This window comes from Peromyscus maniculatus, chromosome 11, assembly GCF_049852395.1.
Source record: "Peromyscus maniculatus bairdii isolate BWxNUB_F1_BW_parent chromosome 11, HU_Pman_BW_mat_3.1, whole genome shotgun sequence".
NCBI lineage: Eukaryota > Metazoa > Chordata > Mammalia > Rodentia > Cricetidae > Peromyscus > Peromyscus maniculatus.
In genome coordinates, this window is record NC_134862.1 from 71,207,683 (window position 1) to 71,233,243 (window position 25,561).

The window sequence follows — 25,561 nt, forward strand, 5'->3', positions numbered from 1 at the left end:
AACAATGATGTAACTGTGTAGGCTCCCTGGTCCTAAATAAAAGAAACAGAGACGTGGAGGATGTGGTGTGCGTGGCCCATTACTATTTCATTCAGTTAGCCCCCAGTCATCTATTTGGTGAGGGGCATGGCAGTCCTGGATGGTGGATGAGGTTTTAGAATGCTCTCCACTACTCTAGTTGACAATAGCATATGTTTAAACCCTTGAAAGTATTTTTCCACCAAACGGTGAATAGGACCTTTGGAACTGGACACACAGCTGTACAAGTTCTGGGCGAAGCACTGCTGGGGGAAAAAACCATGTGGAGTGGGGTGTTAGATCTTCCCACTCCTCCACAGACTGTTGAATGACAATGTATGAGTGGCCATCACATTTGTAAATGTTTGTGGAAGTCCATGGCCATTCCTCTTCTTCCTACTTGGGAAGACACAGGGACCCTTTCTTTTAACTATTTTTTGACATAGAGGAAAGTCACTGTAGCATCTTCTAAAAATAACTTATTTCTGACGTGTCAAAAGGACCTTAGTGGAAGATGGTTTCATTCTACAAGGGGTTCGAAAAACATTGGTTATAGCTGCAGAGCCCCCAGTTCACGGGGAAAGCTAGCAGTCAGAGGTCTTTCACCTTCTACCATTTTATGTTAAGCTTTTGAAGAAGCTGTTCACGCTGGTTCACACTGGAGGATATATAACAGAAACCTCTGTATAGAAACTGTGTGTGTGTGTGCACATGTATGTTTTGCAGGGAATAGGAACCTCTTAAAATGCTTGGAGGTTTCTTAACTGACTTTGCACCAAATTATTTCCAGGGCAAGCCTGGATCTCACATTGCCTTTTCCCCATGGCTGGAGGGCCAGCTTCTAAGAGCAGGCATGAGGCTACTGGGTTGCCCGACAGCCCTAGGGTAAGCTCTGCCCTCCTGACTCAACCTTGAAGGTTGGCCTACCCCCCAGGTATTCCCAGGACTCCCTCTGAACAACTAGACTTCCTAGACAATGGTGAGAAATTTCTCTCTAACACAGTCAAATCCACTAACAATTTCCAAAGACAACTGAATCATAAAATTGAGAACTGCAGTTTTGTACGAACATCCAGGATGCCAAAGAATAATAAAGGCTATGCTGCTGTAAGCACAGACACCAGCTGAAGGCATGCAGCTTGTTGTAATGCACCAGAACCCTCTCTCTGAGGAAGGTGCTGTTCGGAGCTTAGAAAAGTATAAATGACTGGAGAGTTAGTCGAGGTGCTAAGTCACAGGGCAGTGTCAGGATTTAAACAAAGAATGGATTCGCTTCCAGGTCTACCCCATTTCCCTGCACAGTTCATGTTTCAAATAATTTGAATTTGGAATTCCTTAATGCCATATTGAAAGCCAACAATATTGTGCCCCAAAGTCATGTTTATCAGATCATGCTACTCAGATCAATTCACATGTATTTATAATCAAATTTATGAGAAAAGGTTTATGCACACATGTTGGTAAAATAGTCTTTTGAGAGTTTTAATGAATTCTTAACCACTAGTACATACACACAATTTGTATCTTATTCTGAACAGTTAACTAGACATTCCATTAAAAACATCTTTATTTTGAAACTGTATAAAGTCCTGTATTCTTAGCATCATACAGTTTTATAGTGGTTATAACTTCAATTTAATGGCCAAAGGAAGCAAAATTACAAGAAATAAGGGCAGAGGAGAAGGCCTTGTTGGCAAAGTACCTGCCACATTCTCATGAAGACCTAAGTTCAGATGCCTGGAATTCGTGTAAAGCCTTGGTGTGATGGTGCAGGCCTGTGATTACAGTGATGGAGATGTGGAGACAGGAGGATTTCTAGGTCTGGCCGAGCCAGCTAGTCTAGGTGAGGTAAGCTCCAAAGAAGAAAAAAAAATGGTTAGAAAAGGAAAGGAATGCAAAAAGGAGGATACATTTTCAAAAAGAAAATCCCCAGAGACATGATTTAGGAGACAAGAAACAAGGTCACAAAACATTTTGATATGAGTGACAGAGAATCAACTGTTACATGGAGACAGCAGAAACTAGAGTGGTGATACTATTTAAAATGGACATATAAAATCGTAACAAACTAATTGGCCTCAAACATCATTTTATTCAAACTGAGTGATAGGGCATTATCTAAATGATATTGAAATTATACACATGTTTGAAAAATGATGGAAATAGAAACTTTTTTCCAGGATGGAGAGACAGATGACTCAGGCATACACACTTGCCTCGCAACCATGAGGACCTGAGTTCAGATCCCTCAGAATTCAAATAAACAACCAGGCATGGTGGTACACATGTCTGTTACCTAGCAAGACAAGACAGAGGGCAGATACAGACAGACAGACAGACCCGTGGAGGCTCACAGCCAGCTAGCCTGGTCCAATCGGTGAATTTCCAGGCCAATGAGCAACCCTGTCTTAAGCAAAAGGAGGGAGGCATCTGAGGTCCAGCTACCCCATGTTGTCCTCTGACCTCCACACACATACACACACCATGTGCATACATACATGCACACCGTCTACAGATACATGCTCACAAATGTACATATCCAGCCACCCACATATCACTCCTCCCCTCCTCGAAACACACACAGCTTATAAATAAGGATTTTCTCCCCAGTCAAATAGAGGCATCTGTATAGAAAGCAGAGCTGTTTCTCTACCAGGAAAGTAACTGACTGGTTTGTTAGTGACTCAGTGGTTTGTTGCCATGAAAACAAAACACTATTCTAAAGTTCTAAAATTTTGCTTAATGATATCAGTCTTTAGGTGAATCTGATTTCATAATTTCTACATTAGGAAGAACTACCGAAAGCTATCACTTCTAGATGTAATCGAGTATGTTCACATACGGAATCTGCAGCTGAACACCCGACGTGATGGATCTCAACAGTTGGCTGCCATCAGACATCAAGGGTCAGGCAACTCTTTGAACGGGACCTGAGGGACTGCACGGCACATACGAAACATCAACACTACTCTTGAAGAAAACCGAGAAAAGCAACAGTTGGTACACACTGCCAACTCTAACTTCCTGTTTTGTTTTTTTGATGTGCAGTCCATATCTACTCGTCTCCATCTCCTAAGTGATTGGCCCAAGTATGCGCTGGTAAGCACATGAAGATTCCACCCAAAGAGTCGAAACAAACTGTGTAGCACAACTCTAAATTTGCTTAAAGTGGAGTATTAGAATAAAACATAGAAGATATTTTTTAGATTGCCTTCTTGTTGTATAGCTAAGGATGAGCCCATGAATATATAGATTTATAAAAGTAATTTTTAAAAGTTTTATAAAAGCTCATGGGCAGATAAATACTTTTTCTTTTCTATGACAGTTTTCCCCTAACAAACATATGTCACATAATTTCTCTAATTATTTCACTTAAAAAAGGATAATTTGGCCGGACGGTGGTAGCACACGCCTTTAATCCCAGCACTTGGGAGGCAGAGGCAGGCAGATCTTTGTGAGTTTGAGGCCAGCCTGGGCTACAGCGTGAGTTCCAGGGAAGGCACTAAGCTACACAGAGAAACCCTGTCTCAAAACAAAACAAAACAAAACAAAACACAACAACAACAAAACAAACAAACAAACAAAAGGAAAGAAAAAAAAAAAAGAAAGATTACTGCAAGTTTGAAGCCAGCCTGGGCTACATGGTAAGTGTCAGGGTAACCTGTGCTACAGAGTGAGACCTCATCTCAAAAACAGGAAAAGACACACACACACACACACACACACACACACACACACACACACACACACACAACCCACAGAAACAACCTCCAAAAAAAGTATAATTTACAAAGTCATGATCTAAAACATACTTAGATGTAAGAAAAATATACACATAGACATACAAACACATATACATTGATATATCACTAAGTATACCTGGAAATTAGAAAACAGAAAAAAAAACCCACAATCTCACTAGGCTATAATATATACAGTGTTTTTGTGTGTGTGTGTGTGTGTGTGTGTGTGTGTGTGTGTGCATGTGTGTATCTGTATACGTTCATGTGTGTGTTCCTGTATGTTTGTATAGGTCAGAGGTTGGTGTCGAGTGTCTTCAATGATGGCTTTCAACCTTATTTTTGAGACAGGGTCTCTCACTGAACCTGACCCTTGTGAATTTGGCTAGACTGGCTAGCGAGAGAGCCCCTGGGATCCTCCCTTCTCTAACTCCTAACACTGGAATTCCAGGTGTAAAACACTAAGGCCTTGTATGTGGATTCTGGGGATTCAAATTTGGGTCCATGTGCTTATACAATGGGAGTTTTACTAACTGGACAATCTTCCCAGGACCTTGTATAATAACCTTCACTGGTTGCCAAAAGTAGTAGTTAATAATGAAAATGATAATGATCATCATAATTATTTTATACATGAAAATAAGAGTGCTCCCTTATGCACGTGTCATTTTGTGTTTTCTGTGCATTATCTTACTGCATTACTGACCACTTTACAGAGGACTTACCACCATGCATTTTAATAAAAAATCTCTGTGTATGTAAACATACTACAATTAATGTGCAATATTGGAAATATAATGATTTGCAATCTAGTAAGTGTCACCTGGAATTTTGAAAAGAGTACTGATATGAAAGTCTTGAGGGGAGGATATGCCTGTGGGAATCTGTATGCACACACATGAAAGAAGTTGGTCAATAATATAGAAAATGAGACAGACATATACCTGGATACCTTACCGTTGAGAACGCATATTTATCTTCTCTTTAGAGGGCATAGAGCATGTTTGGAAGATTCATTGCTTTAGGTATTAATTAGAGAGGTGTAGAATGGAGAGGGGTCTATGCTTGAGCCAAAATATGAGGGGGACACATTTTTGTACAAATCTTGATGCTGTGCCTGAAACTTCATTGAGTTCCAGTGTGACGCCATGGACATGAAGCTCCCCACACCCTAAGAGTTCCAATTATCCTTCATTTCAGCCATATGTCAGATTTTGTCTTGAAAAGACTTGTATCCTACCCTGAGCCTAGAAGGGATCCCACTGTGCATGATCAGTCCTAGACACAGACAGAGAGCCAGGTAGGCACTGTGAGGGCATGCTGTATTTAACTCCTCAGGGATGAATCTTAGCCGGTTAGTTCTGAGAAGAGACATGGATTCATGGCAAGATTTAGGGAGCAGCATGTGGGTGGAGAGGGATGGAAAAGAAAGGGAGGGAGACAAAGAGAGGGAAGGAGAGGAGGAGGGGGAGGAAAAGGAGGGAGAGAGAGGGAAATGTGAAAGGCTGGCACACTATGTTAGTTGGTGTGAGCAGACAATGGAGGGACTTCTGAAGTCTAATTTTAGAGATGTCTGTGTAACATTACACTTTGTAAAGAGCACAAAGACAAGGCCTGTTTATTAACTTGAAGGAGAGAAGTGTCTCCTAGACACTTGAAGTACATTAATAAAGATAAGTGGGAAGAGCTAGGTATTTTTTTTTCTGTTCTTCACACTCATTGTGACATTACCCAGAGCTTGAATCAGACATAACTAGGGATACAAGTAATACTGACACAGTAGAAGAAGCCTTTATAAAAATAAGTATGCTTTAAAATATAAATATAAAATATTATTATGATGAATGATAGTACACTAGTTTTATATCAGCTGTGGGATAATGTATAGAAGACATCAGATTTTTAAATAGAATTAAAATCTTCCTAAAAGCACATTATGTTGAAGCAGAATGGGATATTTTCTTTAGCAAATGTACCGAGTAGCTTTTGGAGAAATCTGATGGAGAAAAAAAAAAAAGCATCAAAAATATCAACGTAAAAAGAATAAGGCAGAATCTGTAAAGAGGCCAAATTAAGTTTAAAAAAAAAAAGAGGTAGTTGTTTTGCTAACTTACAGAAATGAATGCATTTTCTTCAATGTGGTGTGCAATGATGTTTTTTAAGATAAGAAATATATTCAACTTACTAAAGATTTATCTGGATAGACCCCAGCTCTTAGCAGAGATGCTTTCCAGCTGTCCACATCCTCCTGGGAATCACAGGCCAACTCCAGGAAACGATAGTCTTTGTATACATTCCTGGAGTTTAAAAAAAAAAATACATGCATTTAGCTAAGAACCAAATTCAAAATGATCTCAGATCTCTGCAGACACCGATGACCATTCCAAAGGTTAGTTCCCTGAAAACTGCTAGATGTGAGCACAAACCTCTCACTGTATTTTAAAATAACAAGCCAGCTCCGATGTGTACTTCTCACAGGATTCTTTTTATAAATCATACAGTGAAGATCTCAGTTATTTACAGTGCTAAGATTTAAACTAAAGAGCCTGTAGAAAGAGGACATCAATTTGTAAATAAAATTACAATCTTCCTCTTGGTCCAAGAGTGCAGAGGAAGGAGCTCCGTGGCAGGACATTACCTAGCACGAGTGAGACCCTGTGCTCAATTCCTGGCTCCACGAAAACACAGGCAAAGGAAACACTGGGGATATGTGCTGATGGGCAGCTGTGCTCTGGAGAAAGCACTTGCCACTGTCCAATAATTAGGTCAGTTTTCTTACTAAATAGCTTATAAAACTTGGGAAAGTACAGTAATAATCCTATAAATCTAAAAAACAAAACAAAACGAAACGAAAAGTCTATGACTTGGCTGTAGTCAGAGAACAGATGCTCCTCTAGGTGTGAACAGCCTGGTCGCCAGTACTGACAGGTGAGGTGCCTTTTGGTGTCATCATAACTAGGACGATGCTGGAGTTTCATATTTTCTTCCAGATAATAAAACAACGCATAGTATGTAATAAATACCAACATTTTAAATTTGGAAACCAGACAAAAGAACAAGAATAAGGATAAGCATTCAGGTTCCACTACTTATAGATAATCTTGTTTTCTCATAATTTTCCATTCTGAACATTTTTGGTGCAACTGAGGTTCCTTCTCTCTCCTTTCTTCTCTAGCACTATTTCAGTCCCATGGTGCTGGGGTCTCCTGAATGCTGGGGTCTCCCAAACAGTGGGGACTTCCAAACACTGGGGGCTCCCAAACACTGGGGGCTCCTGCTGCAATTGGGCTACACCTTCACCAATAGTCTCTTCTGGACTCTCTTCACAGTGCCAAGTCTCAACTCTCTGCATGACCCCTTCAACCCAGGCCTTCAACTGCTACGGAAGCTAGACCTTCACCCATGGCTTGCCTTGGCTTCTCACAGTGCCAAGCTGCTCTCCATGTCACCTTCATGCCTTCAGAACCAGTACCACCTGGGAGACCCTTACACTACCAAGTTCAGCTGTCAGCACAGGGTCCAACCTTGGCCACCTCTTGAACACAGCTTCTATGTGCTGACCCTGAGGAAACACTTCAGTGATGCTGGATTCTTCTTAATCACCACCTTTGTTCAGCTCCAGCGGATCAGCATCAATTATCCCAGTGAAGCAAAGGTTTCACTGGTTTCCTTTTAACCACAGCTAATTCTTCAGCCCCAGCTGACAAGAACCATAGGTTCTTAATTTAAATATCAAAAGGTCCCAATGAAGACTTTGACTCCCTCTAAAACAGCAGTTCTCAACCAGTGATTACATATCAGATATCCTGCGTATCAGATATTTATGATTCGTACAGTAGCACAGTTACAGCTATGAAGTAGCAAGGAAATAATTTTATGGCTGGGGGTTACCACATCATGAGGAACTGTATTAAAGCATCACAGCATTAGGAGGGTTGAGAACCACTGCTCTAAAACTTCACAAGTCAGACCTCCAACATCTGTATTGCTTTCAGCACCATCCCCTAATCTTCCAGGCCAGGTTTGAACAACAGCTCACCAGGGTTTGAAAACTCAATGGATTTTCTAGCCCAAAGTTCCAAAGTCCTTCTACAACCATCACCCAAAGAACCTGGTCAGGTGTATCACAGCAATACCCCACAATCCTGCTACCAATTTCTGTCATAGGATTTCTACATCACAGTTGTGACCAAAATCAACTTGGGGAGGAAGGGGTTTATTTCACTTACACTCCAGGCAACAGTTCATCATCGGAAGTACTTAGGTCAGGAACCTGGAGACAGAGCTGATCCAGAAGCCATGGAAGAACACATATTCCCTGTGGCTTGCTCAGCCTGCTCTCTTATAGAACCCAGGACTAACAGTCCAGGGATAGCCCCACCCACAATGGTCTGGGCCCTTCCCTATCAATCACTAATTAAGAAAATGCACTACAGACTTGCCCACAGTTTGATCTCATGGAGGCAATTTCTCAGCTGAGGTGCCCTCCTCTCAGATGACTCTAGCTTGTATCAAGTTGACATAAAACTATCCGGCACATGCTCTATTAATTTTATGTCCCTCTTTTTCACTAACTGTTACATCAAGGTCATTTACATTCATTAAAGTCTTTATAAACAGAAAAGTATGATGGTATAGCATTCATCAGTACAAATGTACAATGATTTACTTAACCTACTAGTGTAATGAAATACTTTCATTTTTGCTTTGCCATCATAAATGGCATATTGCCTATGACTGTCGCATTTACCGCTATTGCCTTTTTGAAGAAGACTTCTCTTGTTACAGGATGAAAATTTATGATCATTTGATGGACACTTAGGGACACTACTGTCATGTTTTCAGAATTAAAAAAAAACATAGTTCAATTTCGATGGATAATAGCAGTGCTTTTCTTTCCTGCTTCCTCTTGTTTGATACATTTTCATTTGGGCCTAACAGCCCCCACTTCCACTAATCCCAGAAGCACCCATGTTTGCATCTTCTGTCCAGACCTTCCCTAGAGTCATATTCCCTATTGGCTTCTCCACGTGAGTATCTCAATGAAACAAAGAGCCATGTGAACCAATGAACTGGTGACTTCTAGCTCGGCTTTCTTCCACTCTTCCTATTCCAGGCAGCTGTGGAGTAACCCAGATCTGAGGCAGAAATTTTTGATATCTCCACACACTTTTGATATCTTCTACATCACACTTCCATTTTTAGCACCAAGGAGTACTTTCCTTTGAGAGTCGCCACCACCAGTCATCAGCTGTCCTTGGAACTGTTACATCAGCCTCCTCATTGGTCTCCCAGCATCACTCTGCCCCATTCATTTATTCTATGCACTCAATTCTTATGGGCTTCTGAAAATGTGGCTCAGCTATTTTACTGTAATGATCATATACATTTAGGAATAAAGACTACAGGTAGTGTCTTACGGTTGTATTCCTGTGAAGGGACACCACAACCACAGCAACTCTTCTAGAGGAAAGCATTTAATTGGGACTGGCTTACAGTTACGAGGGTTAGTCCATCGTCATCATGGTGGGAAGTATGGCAGCACACAGGAAGACATGGTACTAGAATAGGAGCTGAGAGTTCTACATTTGGATCCTGGATCAGCAGGAAGAGCTAGTGAGCTAGCTTCAGCTTCTGAAACTTCAAAGCCTGCCCCAGTGACACACTTCCTCCAGCAAGGCCACACCTCCTTCAACAAGGCCACACCTCCTAATAGTGCCAGCTCCTGAGCCCATGGTGGCCATTTTCATTCACACCATCACAGGTGATAGGCTGGCTCACAAAGCCTGACTTCTAGCTGATAGTTGCCTTCATTCGTCTTTCACACTTTGTTCTTCCTTCTCTAGCTACCATGCCTCTTTAGGTTTCTGGAAAGTATCAGATGTGCTGGACCTACAAATGCACCTGCACACACCGCTTTCTGCCCAGCTCTCTGTGCACAGCACTTGCTCTTTCCCGGTGTCTCAGCTCAGCCCCTGTGTCCACAGACATCACTTCCAGGACATCCCTACCAGGTCAGCTCCTCTTTCATGCATTTTCACACTCTTCCTCAACTTTATTTCCTTCTCATCTCTTATCAAAGTTCTGATTTCAGAATTAAATATTTTTTCTCTTCTTTGTCCTCTACTCTTTCCTTGAACGCTGCTCCCCTCCTCTCTGTAATCATTCATACACACCCTGTCTTTGTTATTTAGTATGCTGAACATCTGTTTTTCCATTCAGCTGGCACACATCATGAAGAGAGTGAGTGCACCATGTTTATGCTCATCATTACATTCCCCAGAGCATTTTGAAAAGATAGTGACTTAATTTTACCCCATTTCCTCTCCACTCTCCACTCAGGTGAAATATATCCTCTTTTCTCAAGTCAAACCAATATTAGGATTGGTGCATAGGCAGTAGAATGGCATGTGAGTGAGATAGTTTTCTTACTCTGGGCTGGACAAGAGCTTTATGCCCAGAGGAATGCTCCAGGACATGCAGCATGGAGCAGACCATTCAGAATACTGTCCCTTAATGATGGCAGAACTGTACAGTGCGCCTTATCCTCTGCTCCTAAGGAGCCAGGCTTGGGGAGCAAGAAGAAAGTCTCCCACCCTATGTCTCTGTAGATAAATGGTACTCCGGGACTAGTTCTCATCCCTGATGACTGAGATGTTGTCTCTAACTTTCCATGTTCATGAGAACAGTTCACTCCAAGCACCCACAGTTGAACCTATGCCACAATGAACAAATCAAAACAAAGGCACAAGCAGATCTAACAGCCAGAGAGAGAAAGAAGGGAGAAAACTATCGGAAGGAAGACTTTGGGAAAGCAGAAAGAAGAATAACAAGGACTCTTGACAAGGTGCATGGACCAATTTCCTGGAATTGAGATGATTGACCTTTGTTGAGATTAGAATTTGAAATTTTGAAGATTTAGTGATGGAAACAACCTAAATGTCCCTCAACTGATGAATGGACAATGAGCATTTGGTATATATGCACAGTGGAATACCATTCAAAGAATAACAAAAACATGAAACTTGTGTGGAAATGGACAGAACTAGAAAATATACTTACGTAACTCTGATACAGAAAGCCAAACACCACAGTTTCTCTTATTGGTGGATCCTATCTATGCATCTTTAGAGGTTAATATATTACTTGGAGTAACTGAAGATACCAAGAAAGTAAAAAGGGACCATGAGGTGGGTGTGGCAAGCTCTAGAGATAGGAATAGTAGGATACAGGTGCTGTGAAGGGCAGAAATGGAAAAAGATGGGCTGGAAGACTTACCTGGGAGATGGGGAAGGGAGTGCAATATCGAGGGATAAAAAAGGGGGCAGATAAATAACACTTAGGATGTTTGGAATAAAATATATTACACACAACAATTACAAAAATCAGTTAACATTTAGACAACAATACACACACAATACCAGACTTGACAAACTTTAAAAATCACATTCTTTGCTCACAAACAAATGATTGTAGGAAGAAGAGGGAGAAGAGAAGAACGAGGAATGAGTTTCTAAAGAAAAGTACAAACCAGGCATGGTGGCGCACACCTTTAATCCCAGCACTTAGGAGGCAGAGGCAGGGGGATCTCTGAGATCGAGGCCAGCCTGGACTACAGAGTGAGTTCTAGGACAGCCAGAGCCACACAGAGAAACCCTGTCTTGGAAAAAAAAAAGATAAAAAAGCAAACTTGAACCATATACTCATGGATAGCCCTTATATCACAAACAAAGAGAGAATATGACTAATATAGAGGGTAATAAAATCTAAACACTTCCCATCTACACAGGGGAACAGTGCAAAAGATGTTGGAAACTGGATGGCCCTAAATATCTTACTATTTGGGAAAGAAAGAGAGGAAGGAAAAGTCAGTGTTTCTCTATGGAAATCTTAGAAGATCAAGGAATCAAAGCAGATGATTCATGTAAATTAAGATGACTGATGAAGCAGACAAAAAAAATGACACAAAGGACAGACACATCCACAGGTGTTTTCCCAGTAGTTATTACACATAATCCTAAATATGGGGGAAATAGGAGAAAAAGGTGTGCAATTCCCAAAGAAAAAAGGAAGGGTTCACAGCTACAAATACAGAACAAACTGAAAAAATATCAAAACCAGATGTCATATGCAACCTAATAGTGAGATATCAGAGTATGTAAGAAATTAATAACACCCTAGTATTCCTCATTATCCAAATTTACTCAGAATCTGACTATGCAAAAATATAAGAAAACACATACGAAAGGCCAGTGAGATGGCGCAGAGGGTAAAGGCACTTACTGATCAGCTTGGTGACCCAAGGTCAAACCCACACGGTGGAAGGAGAGAGATGACGGCCAAAAGGTGTCTTCTAAACGTCACATGCACACCATGGCAGGCAATGCCCCCTCCCCATGTACACATACATACATATGTACATACATAAAATAAAAATAATTTAAAAACCACAGCATTATGATTAAATGTGTCCCTTTGTTTAAAAGGCCATTACTAAATTCAGGATACACAAAAATCAACTGAATTTCACAATACTAACAGTAACATAGAAACTGAAATGTCGAAAGTAGGAGTAAAGCCTTTGAGATGTGTAGAAATACCTAATTTGGTTACATGGTACCCAAAGCTGTGATAAGGGGGTCAGTAGGTGTAGACATTCGACAGATAGTTAATACCCAGAAGCACGGAATAGCATCTTTAAATAACTCTGTGAATTTTGTAACTTAATAGTGACTTTCCATCAAATCTTTAAAAACTTTCTTCATTGAAAAGGTTGACCACCTTCAGTCTAAATGACGCTCTTTGTCTTAAAATCATTATTGGTAGTATAAAATAGAACCCAACATTTTATTATACATCACTTCAATAGCTTCTCACTTTTATACTTTTATTTGCATTTATCTAACTTCCCCATCTTTTCTTTCTCTTGTTTTTTTTTTTTTTTTTGGCTTTCCCCCAACTTGTATCTATTTTGTTTTTCAAAGCACCTATTTGTTGAGAAGTCCCTGTAGTATAATTGGATTTCATTTTTCACCCCAAGCTGAACACCGTCACCTCTGATTGGGAATGTCTCTGCGATGTTTAGTTCTTGCCATGGCTGGCTTTTTACTCACAGTTTTGTCATGCAGAGACACATGTTGCTTACAAAAAAATCTTTAGTATTTCCTTTGTTTATGTTGAGAAATAAACTGCCGTTTGGGCTTTGACATTTTCAGCATTTCCCAGTTCTAGGCATAATTGATGATCTTTCAGCCTGTACTTCACACTTGAGTTAATTTTTGTATATGGGATGCTCAGTAATAAGACAACCGCCCCCCGGGTGGGGGGAGCTGTAGGGAGATGCTCAGCTGTTAAGAGCATTGTCTGCTCTTCCAGAGGACCTGGGTTTGATTTCCAGCATCCAGAAAGTGGCCCACAAATGTGTGTAACTCCAGTTCCAGGGGATCTAGTGCCCCCTTCTGGCCTCTGTGGGCACCAGGCACACAAGTGGTACACAGACGTACATGTAGGCAAAGCACCCAAACACATAAACTAAAACTACAAAATAAAATAACAACCCCTGACTTATTGAGGCATTCTGAGGCTGCCACTTTATCCCACAACACTTGCTGGTTTGCCTAAAAGCATTGACCTAGATTATTTAAGTACTGCTGTTGTGTCTTTTAAGAATTTGACTTTGTTTTTATTTCTGTGTTTGTTTTTTTCCATTTAAGCAATTATTTGGGAGGAACTTCGTATTAATTGTCTTTATCTTGAGTAAATATTTATTGTCAGGACTTCCCCATTTGGAACATTGTCCTCAGACTCATTTCTGAGTTGGCTTTACAAATACAGCTGGATGTCTGGATTCTGGTGGGCACACACCTGCTGTCTCCAGGAGATATAGCAGTGATGCTGTAGAGGCTTCTTTGGGTCATCCTTGCTATCACAGATGGGTCACCAATACGTGTTTTAATTCAGTTCAGTTTATGAATTTTACAAGCAGTTGACTGATAGCTCTAGTATTTTTGACTTTTGAGGTACAATAATGGATAGAGGAAAACTTGTGTTTTTTTGTTTTTGTTTTTGTTTTTTTACCATTTTGTGAGAGAAGCTACTCTACTGGATCTCTGTGGCAACCCTGAAAATTGTGTCCAAGAGCTGTTATCACAGATGAGGAAACAGATTCAGAGAGAGCTGGAGGACTTTCCCCAGAACACAAGCCAAATAAACAGTAAAACCAGGGCCTCGCTTAGCCCTTGGCATATGACCTCTATACGATGACCGAATGAGTGAAATAATACATTAATGGTTGAGAACACAATGGAACAAACTTGGACAGTGCTTATGTTTAAAATCATGTTTTCTGTTTTTTGACTAGATTCTTGACTTTTATAGAAAACACAGAAATATAAAACTTTGAAGAGTGAAGCCACAAGAAGTAGAATGAGTAATTTTAAATAAGTTGGGATAGAGTTCGAGGAAATCTGTCCGTTTACAAGGATACTAACCCATTGTTGGAGACTTAGAAAGGCTACCCCTTTGCTCCGAAGCAAGAGACGGTGATAGGTTATTACTTTTAAATGATCTAATTCAATTTCTGCCCTTTCTTTACTTCTAACTGCTGCTACTTCCTTCATTTGGAGCTATTTCCACCACACAGCAAGGACTCCTTTGAGGTGTAAAGGTATGGGGTGGGCAAAGCTGGGCCTCCTCTTGAGGGCCCTTGGCCAGCTGGAAGACGACGGGAGAAGCGGAGTGGGTCCAGACTTTCCACATTCTCTGTGCAGCTCTGAGGAACCCAGCTTTGGAGCCATCCCACTGACCTTTCTCAGAGGATTTTCTTTCAGGGGTTCTTCACATGGAAAATCTTATTTTTTTCCCCCTTAAAGGACAGCCAAATTCTTGAGAGGGAAAATAATTATCTGGTTGAAACATTAGAAGAAGGTCAAAGGCCCCTGGTGGCTTTGGCAGCCTTGTTCCTACCCATTTCTGAAGCCTCATCTTAGGCTGTGTCTAGACAGCCAAGGAGAGTTGGACCCAGGTCTGAAACACTGAGCTGGGCTGATTTACTGGAAGGCTCATAAATTCTGCCCAGGAAGCTTCCAGGTTCTCACCACACGCTGTAGCTGCAGAGATAACCCACAGCAATTTGTACTGACTGCATTTTTTTTTTGTTTAGTCTATTTTGGCTGCAATCATGCAGATATGAGCTTCTGAACGATTCCACGCTGAATCCAAGTCATGTGTTTTACAGTCTGAAGGACTGAAAGCTGTCACGATGCTGAGAAGGAAGGAGAGAGAGTCTCACCCCTTAGGTAAAAGGCTTCTAAGTGCTTTGCTTGAAGTAAACAGACTGCAGGATGAGCTCATGCTTTGATTAGATGTGAAAACATTTTCTTACATGTCTAAACAGTGCTTTCAGCTGTTAAAAATATGAAGTTAATTCCCTTACTTCTTTTTTCATGTCTCTTCAAACATCTGATACCAGCTATTAAATATTTAAGAATGATACTTCAAAAATAATATCTTAACAAACTCCTTTTTATCATTATCGAATTGCTTGATAAAGTAGATGGTTTTAGGAGGGGAATTTGAATTTGCTGGGCCTCAAGCTCTACAGATAACTCCAGCATTTAGCACACATCATCAAATTGGTCCCCAGGCTGGCTGCATAGTCTGCCACAGAGAGGATCTGAGGAAAGCTTCTTCCTTGCCACCATTCAAAACCATTCCTTCTGGTACCTATGATCTGAGAGGTCATTCATGATGTCTAGCTTGACTAATTGGCAATTCTTAGCTTCTAAAGAAATCAAGCCATATTGTCATATGTTTATTACTTATTTTTCATTTTAACTGTGTTCATAAGCTATGCAGTACATAACTTCTTTAAGCTATAGATTTATCTAGTGAATTTAAGACAGGTTTAATTTATTATTAAAAATCTTGACTTAAGATGGGTATGACAACGTAAGATGTGTAATATCAGCACATGGGAGACCGAGGCAGGAGGTTCGAAAGTTTGAGGCCAGTCAGGGCTACACCATGAGACCATGACTAAAAAACTTCATGGCTTCATAACATAGCTTGCAAATTTTGTATGCCAGGAAAATGTGTGTGTCCGTGTACGTGTGTGCATGCATGTGTGCGTGCATGCATGTGTGCGTGCGTGCATGTGTGTGTGTGTGTGTGTGTGTGTGTGTATCCCAAGCCTTCTCCAAGCAAACCCTTTAGCCAGTACCTTCAAACATTTTGCATCTGTATTTTCTAGACAGTACAGCATCCTTCTTGGTTCAATGTATTTGCTACATTTTACATATACATTTTCTGACAGTGAGATGCATGCAACTATCACAAACTTCTCAATGAAATATTTCACATATGCAATAAAGGAGATTGGTGGATGTTGGGGCCATTTTTCATGACAGTATACTTTTCTTAATACAGGCTTAGTAAACATAGTAATAAATAATAGAGTAGAATATAGCAAGGGCCATGAACATCAGTTAGCCATCTAGTCTGCACCATTCATCTTTGTGGTGTGTGTGTGTGTGTGCACACGCGCGCACATGTGTACTTGCTCATGTCTGTGGAGATCAGAGATTCACATCAGGTATCTTCCTCTGCTACCCTCCCCCTTATTTTTGAAACATGGTTTCTCACTGAGCCTGGAGCTTACCATTTAGACTAGATGGACTGGCCAGCAAGCTCCTAGGGTCTACATGTCTATCTGTCTCCATGCTTCCAGTGCTGAGGGTAAAGATATGGTGCTGGGGATGTGGACTGTGGTCCTCATGCTTGTATAGTAAGCATACTTATGGAGACATCTCCCAGGCAAGCTCCATTCATCACACACGGCATTACATAAAGCAGCCCCTCTGAATCTCAGTTTACTTATTACTAAGATGTGGCTATCGTCCTTTTCAGGTAACTATGAGGAAAAATAAGATTATGTATCTCAAGACCTTACTTAACACAACATCTCTAGCATGTGATAAACACACAGGCAAAATGAAAAAAAAATTAAAAATTAATGTGGATTTTTATGGCTGTCTTTGGAGCTTTAACATGCGACTTCCTCCAAAACCAGGCTTTTAAACATAAGGGTATGATTTACAATTGTTAACTTATTTATGTATTTATGTATTTATGTATGTATTTATTTATTTATTTATTTATTTGTTTATTTATTTATGGTTTTTCAAGACAGGGTTTCTCTGTGTAGCTTTGCGCCTTTCCTGGAACTCACTTGGTAGCCCAGGCGGGCCTCGAACTCACAGAGATCCGCCTGCCTCTGCCTCCCGAGTGCTGGGATTAAAGGCGTGCGCCACCACCGCCGGGCGTTAACTTATTTAATAGTTAGTTTGGACCCATTATTTCCTTTTATAAAGGTATTTTAGTTCTTATTCTGGCAGAAATGTACTTATATTTTTCCTAGTTTTTCTTAATCTGCATACTTACAATGACATAAATATTCCTATGGTATCAACCTAGTCATCGGTGATTATAGCAAAGATTTAAAAGACAATGCAAAGGGTCCTAGAGTCACTTGTTCCCGTAAGCAGTTGTTGCATTAATTTTTCCAGGTGAGATCTCAACCAAGACTGTTTCCCCCAGGGAGGGCACAATGACAGACGGAAGTAACCCAAGTCTAATGTAGCTTTTCTTGCCTGGAATCCCCAGTGCACCCCTCACTGTTCATACATAGCTGATTATCTTGCTTCATCCCTCATGAGGAATACACAAGTCATCAATAAAAATTGATCAACATTCTTCCCAAGAAATCCATCATATCATTTTCATTTGCAGCTGCAACAGAATTTGAATAATGAAATGGCCAAACCATCAGCTTGTGCTCTGTCTTCTAAGGGCCAATGCCTTACATGACCTTTCTTCCTATAGTCATTTACTTTATCTGCACTGAACAGTTTCTTCCTTTGTACTCCTTAGTCATTAGTATGACACATTCACATGCCTTAAAGATAACCACCTTAAAACATGTTCGAATTCTCTCCCAGCTCCACTCCCAAGAACTGTCCCATTTAGACCAAACTTATAGCAAGGATCCCTGAATACTTTCCTCCATTCTCTCCCTTTATTTCGACCCCACCCCACTGCCACTGCCATGAGTAAAATGATACAGCTCCTCTGCAACAAAGCTCTCATCCAAGTCATAGGTTTATCTATATCTATATCTGTATTTGTCTATATCTGTATCAGTCTATATGCCAAAGTGAGTGTCAACCCTCTGATTTCCTGTTGCCTGGCTTTACCACAGCAACTGGCATTTTGGTCACTGCCTCTCTCTTCAAGGACTGTTTTCTCAAGACTCCTGTGACTCCCATTTTCAGGACTCCACCTTCCTCCTCCCTGATAATACCTCTGTAATCTCTTCCGCTGTTTCCCCACCTTTTTTTTGATTGGTAAATTTGGAGACCTCCAGAACTCTACCACAGGTCAGCTTTTCTCTATCTACCCATTCTTCCAGTGTGGCCAGAGCCTATGTGGCCATAAACAACACTGTCATGTGGGTAACTCCAGTTCTCCCCATGGATACAGATGCCATGCTATTCTTCTCTCCTCTGGGTAACAGCTCTGTACTCTTCTTTACATTTTTCCCATACTCCACACAGAAGCCACGGTGACTACCTGAGAATGGTCAGACTGTGAGTAGAACAGAAAATCCAGGCTCCTTGCTACAGTATCTATCTTCTAACCTTATTTCCTCCAGTCTTTCCTTGCTCATTTTGCCTCATCCACACTAGCCTCGTCTTTTTCAGTCTCTTGCAGGATTCCACAAGTACTATTGCTTTTTCTGGGCACGACACTCTTCCTCATTATCTGTCCCTGTAATTCACTCCTGTCTCTCAGAAAGACCACCTACTGACCTTCCCCAACAATTCTCAGTTTTTTCACTATCCTTTTTCTTTGTAGCATTTATCTATATCAATGACACAAAGGTCTTAATTACTATCAATTAAGAAGTAAAGTGTGCTGTCAATAATGTAAATATAATAAGCTAGGACCAATATATATTTTATAAATTTTACAGAGAATAGTCCGCATCCCACATATCGATGGTAGCAAAATAATAGTACAGTAAAGTGAGAAATCATAATAAAAAGTTAAGCAGAAAAGAACACCAGTCCATTTTAATTCAAGTATAGGCAGATGTCGACTCAAAATGATAATTACACACTATTTACTAAACAAAGAAAATAACATTACACTTGGATTGAAACTCAGTACATGACACCAAGCTCTAGCCATGAAAAAAATTCATAATCATGTATATCTTATTAAAAAATAGGAAACAACAACAAAAGGCTACACTGGAAGCATTGAAGTTAACGCGCTGGAAAATTACAAAACTATACAGGAATGATACAGGGTTTTGTTATAAAATCAGGAATTAAATATGAAAACCAAACATGTCCTAGGTAAACTTAAGAGCTTGTTCTTGGATGAATCAGACAACAAAACACTATGATGTAAAAAAGATGAGAAAATAAACAAAATCAGAAATGAGACATACAATTCAACAGAGGATTCAGAGATGCCAAGTCTACTTTTTTTTTTTTTTTTCTTTTTTTTTGGTTTTTCGAGACAGGGTTTCTCTGTGTAGCTTTGCGCCTTTCCTGGGACTCACTTGGTAGCCCAGGCTGGCCTCGAACTCACAGAAATCCGCCTGGCTCTGCCTCCCGAGTGCTGGGATTAAAGGCGTGCACCACCACCGCCCGGCGACAAGTCTACTTTTATGATAGTAAATTTATAAGCATCAATTAAGTCAATTATGGGCACTAGTTCTAAGAACTACACATAAATTAAAATAATAAAATCATAAGAAATTAAATTTAGAGTATAAATTGGGAAAATTTTATTCAAAACAGTTCTTGTCTCCGTTTTACGTCTTTTCAACCACCCCCTGCCATATATATAGGAAAAGCTCTTTTATGTACCAACTCTTAGAAGTGTGGCAGGACAGAAGGACAGAGAGAGACTGAGAAGACATGAGAGTGAATTTTGGACTTGCCTTTGTCTTTCCTGCTGACTGAGATCTAAGAAGCGTCAATAAAACTGTTAAAGCCAAAATTACCTAAAGATATAATGGGTATTTTCCTAAGGACACATTAAATGATGATATGATTTCATTTTTGAAAGAGTGTCTCACTATGTTGCCACAGCAAACCTCTAACTTGCTATGTAGAACAAGCTGGCTTTGAACTCATGCTTTAGGACCCACAACAGCTCCCCTACTCCATCCTTTAGTCTAGTGTGACATTGTGCCTCATCTTAACCACAAGGAAAACCTCATCTTCTGCACTTGCTCCACCCCTACTCTATTTTGCACCTCAGCCCACCACATTGTTTCCCACCAGTGACTTCTCATAGTATTAGGATAAATACAATAAACAATCTTTGGGTGGCTTGTGGGGTCATTGGTGCCTGGGGTCACAGTCTGGTTCCACACACTTTTCTAATGTTACTTTTAACTGTCCCTGGGTTCTCAAAATGGAGAGGTCACTCTGTTATGAATTCTTGTACAAGCTGTAATTACCAGTTGTAATTAAGTGACCGTTTTTTTGCTGTTTAATGTTCCTCATTATATTCTATATATCCTGGAAGTGGGGAGCTGAAGTATACCATCATTGCTCAGGAAGTAACTTCCATTCATAAATGACCAACTGAAGTACACCATCATTGCTCAGGAAGTAACTTCCATTCATAAATGACCAACTGAAGTACACCATCATTGCTCAGGAAGTAACTTCCATTCATAAATGACCGACTGAAGTACACCATCATTGCTCAGGAAGTAACTTCCATTCATAAATGACCGACTGAAGTACACCATCATTGCTCAGGAAGTAACTTCCATTCATAAATGACTAACTGAAGTACACCATCATTGCTCAGGAAGTAACTTCCATTCATAAATGACCAACTGAAGTACACCATCATTGCTCAGGAAGTAACTTCCATTCATAAATGACTAACTGAAGTACACCATCATTGCTCAGGAAGTAACTTCCATTCATAAATGACCGACTGAAGTGATCACTGACTTGAGTTGGCTCAGCCTTTTCCCCTTCTTAACATATTTTCCTCTCTATCACCCATAAAGATCAGTTCCACAGTTTTACAGCAGAGGCTCTCTGTGCACCTTTGTCTAAAAGCATCATGATTCATTGTCTTTGAGACAAGTCTCTTTGGTATAAGTCGATTTGATATATAACTAGTGCTATATCTTTTTTCCTTGACATTAGTGACAAATAAAAGTCAAAGAGGACAAATAAATAAATACAACATCTTAAATCAAAATTTAAAAAAAATCAAACTTGTGGAAAAGGCTTTGCAATAGGAAAGCCTTACAAATCACATTTACTGTAAGGATAGCCTCGGTGTCAGCTGAGTAATGCTGGCCCTGGCCTGCTCTGGCGGCCATTGCCATGAGTGCCTGTCCGTGCCAGTGTTGGTCACAGTCATTGCTGAAGAACTGGGAGCATGGGTCTCCTTTGTAACTAAGGGTCGAAGAGTAGGTAGCTCTTACAGTTTAACTGGTAAAAATTCTCACGAGAGAAAATGCTTAATACCCGAGAATATTCTCCCTCAAACTCAAACGCTAATCTGATGTCCTGAGAAGGTACCAAAATAAAAATAGAAAAGTTGGGAGTGGCTAAGGAGTGGGAATCTGATCTTCTGGCCCTGTTTCCTCGGTCTTCATTGTTTCCTCTCCTCAAGAGGCGGGAGGCTGGCTGATTTGATTGGTGACTTATAAAGGAGACGTTGAGCAAGCTGTGCCTGCAGGGCACAGGCATTCTCTCCCATTCCCAGATGTCCTGGTGAGTTCTGTCCTCTGGTGGAGCTTGCGGTTGCTCAGCTGTGGTTGGGATTACTGAGAGCTGAAGTATGAAGCAGAAGTTTGGCCTCAGCACTCAAGCCATTTGTCTCATGCCATATCTGTTCGCTTCCTGTACACTGCCTCTAAAACGAAATAGCAACGATTTTCGCCCGAGAGGGAAGTCAAGGATGCGGTGAGGTGGTCCCCCTAAACCCCACATGTGAGACAGGGCATTAGTTGTTTTAGAAGGGTTAAAGATGAAGCAACAGGAGGCCTTGGTGAAAATGCCCAGGAGGCAGCTGGAGATGTGGGGCTGGTGTCTCAGGCTAATAAACAATAACCACACGGCATGTGGTTGTGACGCTGGGTGCCATGTGAATTTGTTTATTTTATTTTAATACAGCTTATTAGCTTTGTTAAGTTATTTCCCCATAGGAGGACAAGCCAAACAGCCACTGGTCATGTGTCTGCTTGGGCATAACCAACAGCAGGCAAATTAGCCAATATTACAATATCATTAAAAAAAAGTTGTTGTTGCAATCCAAACTTTATTTAGCCCAGAGCAACGAGAGACATTAGAAGGGAATAAAGGCAACTGGTGAAGAAAGCAGAGAAGGAACCACAATTATTCTCAGTCTGCCTCATTTATTAGGTCATAAAAGGTTGCGGTAATGGTCCGCTTAAGCTGAGCATTTTTAGAATCTGAGGAATAAATACAGAGTGGCCATGGGCTCATGCCAGCCATGTTTTATCACGTTAGGAAAAAGTGCAGTGTAGGCTGGGCTTGCCTGCTCCCCTCCCTTCCACATTTGCTATTCTTGAGGATGGCTCTTTGTGTCACCTTTTGTTTGAGTTAATGGCTAAATAATAACAGTGACTATTATGTAAACATAAAATATGACCCATTAAAAACTTCTAAAGAATGAGAATTATGAAGAACCACCAACCAAAGGGAAGCATCCTGTCTCCTAACCAGTGTCCTATAGATCAAGAGGCCATTACACAAAATAAAGCAAAGCCAATCCCAAGATGATTGACAATCGGCTTTATTTTTCACTCCCAAACACCTAGAAAGAGTTAGATGAGAATTAGGCCCATGGCCCCATCGAGTCACATGCATTTTGGCTCTGCTATACCTCACTGTGAACTTGACACACTGAAGGCACAAACCTGTGTAGGGCTCAAAGTCTTTTCACACATGTCAGTAAGTTTGCTGTGATCAGTTGAGTCAAACTAGGTCTCCAGAAAGCCTGTCTATTTAGTAACTTTTGTGGTGGGGAGAACTCACATTGTGCACCAATTTTCAATATAACAGGGGAGAGGCTAAGTCTAACACACACACACACACACATACACAACAACAACAACAACAACAACAAAGAAACTCAGAGAAACCATCTTCTTAATTAAAAAAAAGAAACAAACAAGCATTTCCATGGTAAGTGTGTTTTGCATGAATGAGTGATATTTAGGCAAACAGAAGGTGGTAGTGGTGATGATTTTCTGTGGTAGGAGCTCTGTGGCAAGTCTTTTATTCTTTAGACCTTTGCATGTACTATTTACTCCTTCCCCTGACCTCACCATTTGGCAAGCCTCTACCCATCCTCACAGTAACTCCTCAAATTTCCTTGCCTCTGAGTCTTTTTCAGTCAGCTTTAATTGCATTAATTATTCCCTCTTCTGTATTCCTTTGATGCCTTGCTCATACATCTCTTGAGTTGAACTACCTTCTGCTTAGGCCATCTTTATCCCTCAACTTGGCAAACATATGAGCAAAGGTAGAATTTACATAAAATTATGGATGAAACATCCATTGTGAACTAATAAAAGCAGTAGCAGCTCATGTCTTTAGCCTGGAAGTTTCTATCAAAAGGCTCTTCCATACTAGGTGTCTTTGTAAAAAATAATAATAGGAGGATGCATTGTGTATCTAATAACATGACATGCTCTGTATAATGGATGTTATGTTATTTATCTCTTGAGTAATTTAATAAAGATTTGTTGGGAAGTTGGGCACCAGGTATTATCATGCTAGGTTGAGGGATACCTGTTGATTAAGAGAGACAAGACCCCTGTTCTCATGAATCATATATAACGGCTTTATATAGAGGCACTGTAGTGGATGGAATGCTGACATTAATTATTTAGATTTTTACTGTCAAGGTACCAAGTAAATCCCAATGACATTTCCCTCTTCCTCCTAAGATGAGACAAAAACCAGACATCTGTTTTATTCCAGTAAACTTCATCATTTCAACAATTACTCAAAAGACTGAAAATAATTTATAACCTAGATAAAGGACTTCTGCACAAAGCCCCTAGTGTTTTTCTAAAAATTGTTTTTTAAATATGTACACTACAAAGGAGTCTTTGACTAGGCAGCTGTTTCAAAATACAATGATTTCATGTCTTAAGACTAACTTTCAAATTGAGATGTTTTTGCCTTCCAGGAAAATCCAGCAGCTGCAAGAGTGTCTCACTCTCTTTCTTTCGCATTTTACTGGACTTAATTTTAAGTGAAAAATATATATATATAAAAGAGAAAATTGTATGCAACACAGAACGAAATTGTTGCAAAATAAGCAACAGCACATTTTTAACCACAAGGAAAACACAAAGGAAACCTCTTGTAAAATTCAGCCAAGGAAAGAAACGACATAGCACTTTCCTAATGACACTAAATGTATTCCTGCCAAGCTTGGACAAGGACCCCCCCAAATCTGACAGTGACTCTGATTTCTGTAGGAATGAGGATACTCAAGGAGAGACTGAAAAGGCTTCAGGAAGCAGCATAGAGAACCAGTTCAACTTAAAAGTGCAAATCATCTCTGGCTTGGTGTCTACACAGGCAAAGTCCCAACCACAGTGCCGAGTTCAGGACTCCAAGTGACAAGTAATACTCCTGAGTGAGAGCAATGGAAGGGCCCTGAGGTGACCGAAGTGGTGGAAGTTGATTCTAAAAGACCATGGAGGGGTGTGTCTCTGTGATAATAGCAGGACACGTGAATATCCACTTGTAGAATGAAAATAGATCCATTTCTTACTCTGTTCAAAAGCTGATTCAAAATGGTTCAAAGGTCCGAACGTAAGCCCTGAAATCTTAAAAGTGCCAATGGAAATCCTTCAAGACAGGCACCATATTTTTTAAATAAAACTTGAACACAGCAGGGCATATTACCAAGAGCCAACACACAGGATTTCTTGCAACAAAAATGTTACCCCACAGGATGGGATACAATTACCAGAATGAGGAGACAGCCTACAGAATGCAAGAAAATCTTTGACAGCAATGTATCTGACAAGCAAGTGACTCATAATATATAAATAACTAAAAAAACCCCACCAAAACATAAAATCAATTAATATGAATTTTAAGTCATCAAAAAAGTACTACAAATGGCTGATAAACACATGAAAAAAAGTTCACTATCATTAGCAATAAAGAAAATGTAGCCGGGCGGTGGTGGTGCACACCTTTAATCCCAACACTCGGAAGGCAGAGCTAGGCTGATCTCTGTGAGTTCAAGGCCAGCCTGGGCTACCAAGTGAGCTCCAGGAAAGGCGCAAAGCTATGCAGAGAAACCCTGTCTCGAAAAACCAAAAAAAAAAAAAGAAGAAAGAAAGAAAGAGAGAGAGAGAAAGAAAATGTAAGTCTAAAGTACAAGATCTTCCCCTAATCAGAATGGCTGTTATCAAGGAAACTACTAATTACAATGCTGGTCAGGATGGGGGCAGGGGGAGAAATCTTTATACTGTTGCTATGGATATAAATTAGCTGAGCCATTGTAGAAGTCAGCAAAAACATGCCTCATAACAAAAGGCAAAGTAACAAACAAACAAACAAAAACCCCTAAAACTAGAACCGTGATGTGATCCTGCTGTACCACTCTTGGGTATGTACCTGAAGGAATCTAATCAACACACAGTAGAGCAACCCATGTGCCCATACTCCCTGTGGCACCATTTACGATAGCTGAATGTC

The 25,561-nt window shown here is 40.4% G+C and overlaps 1 protein-coding gene across 6 annotated transcripts in view; it reads right to left on the reverse strand.

Moving 5' to 3' along the window:
* Dnm3 (dynamin 3) overlaps positions 1-25,561 on the reverse strand; it is a 495,138-nt gene that overhangs the window by 94,807 nt on the left and 374,770 nt on the right. For all 6 annotated transcript variants that reach the window (XM_076547837.1, XM_076547834.1, XM_076547833.1 and 3 more), the window contains one exon: positions 5,944-6,055. In XM_076547837.1, coding sequence (XP_076403952.1) covers positions 5,944-6,055 — 112 coding nt within the window. The remainder of the gene's footprint in view (positions 1-5,943; positions 6,056-25,561) is intronic.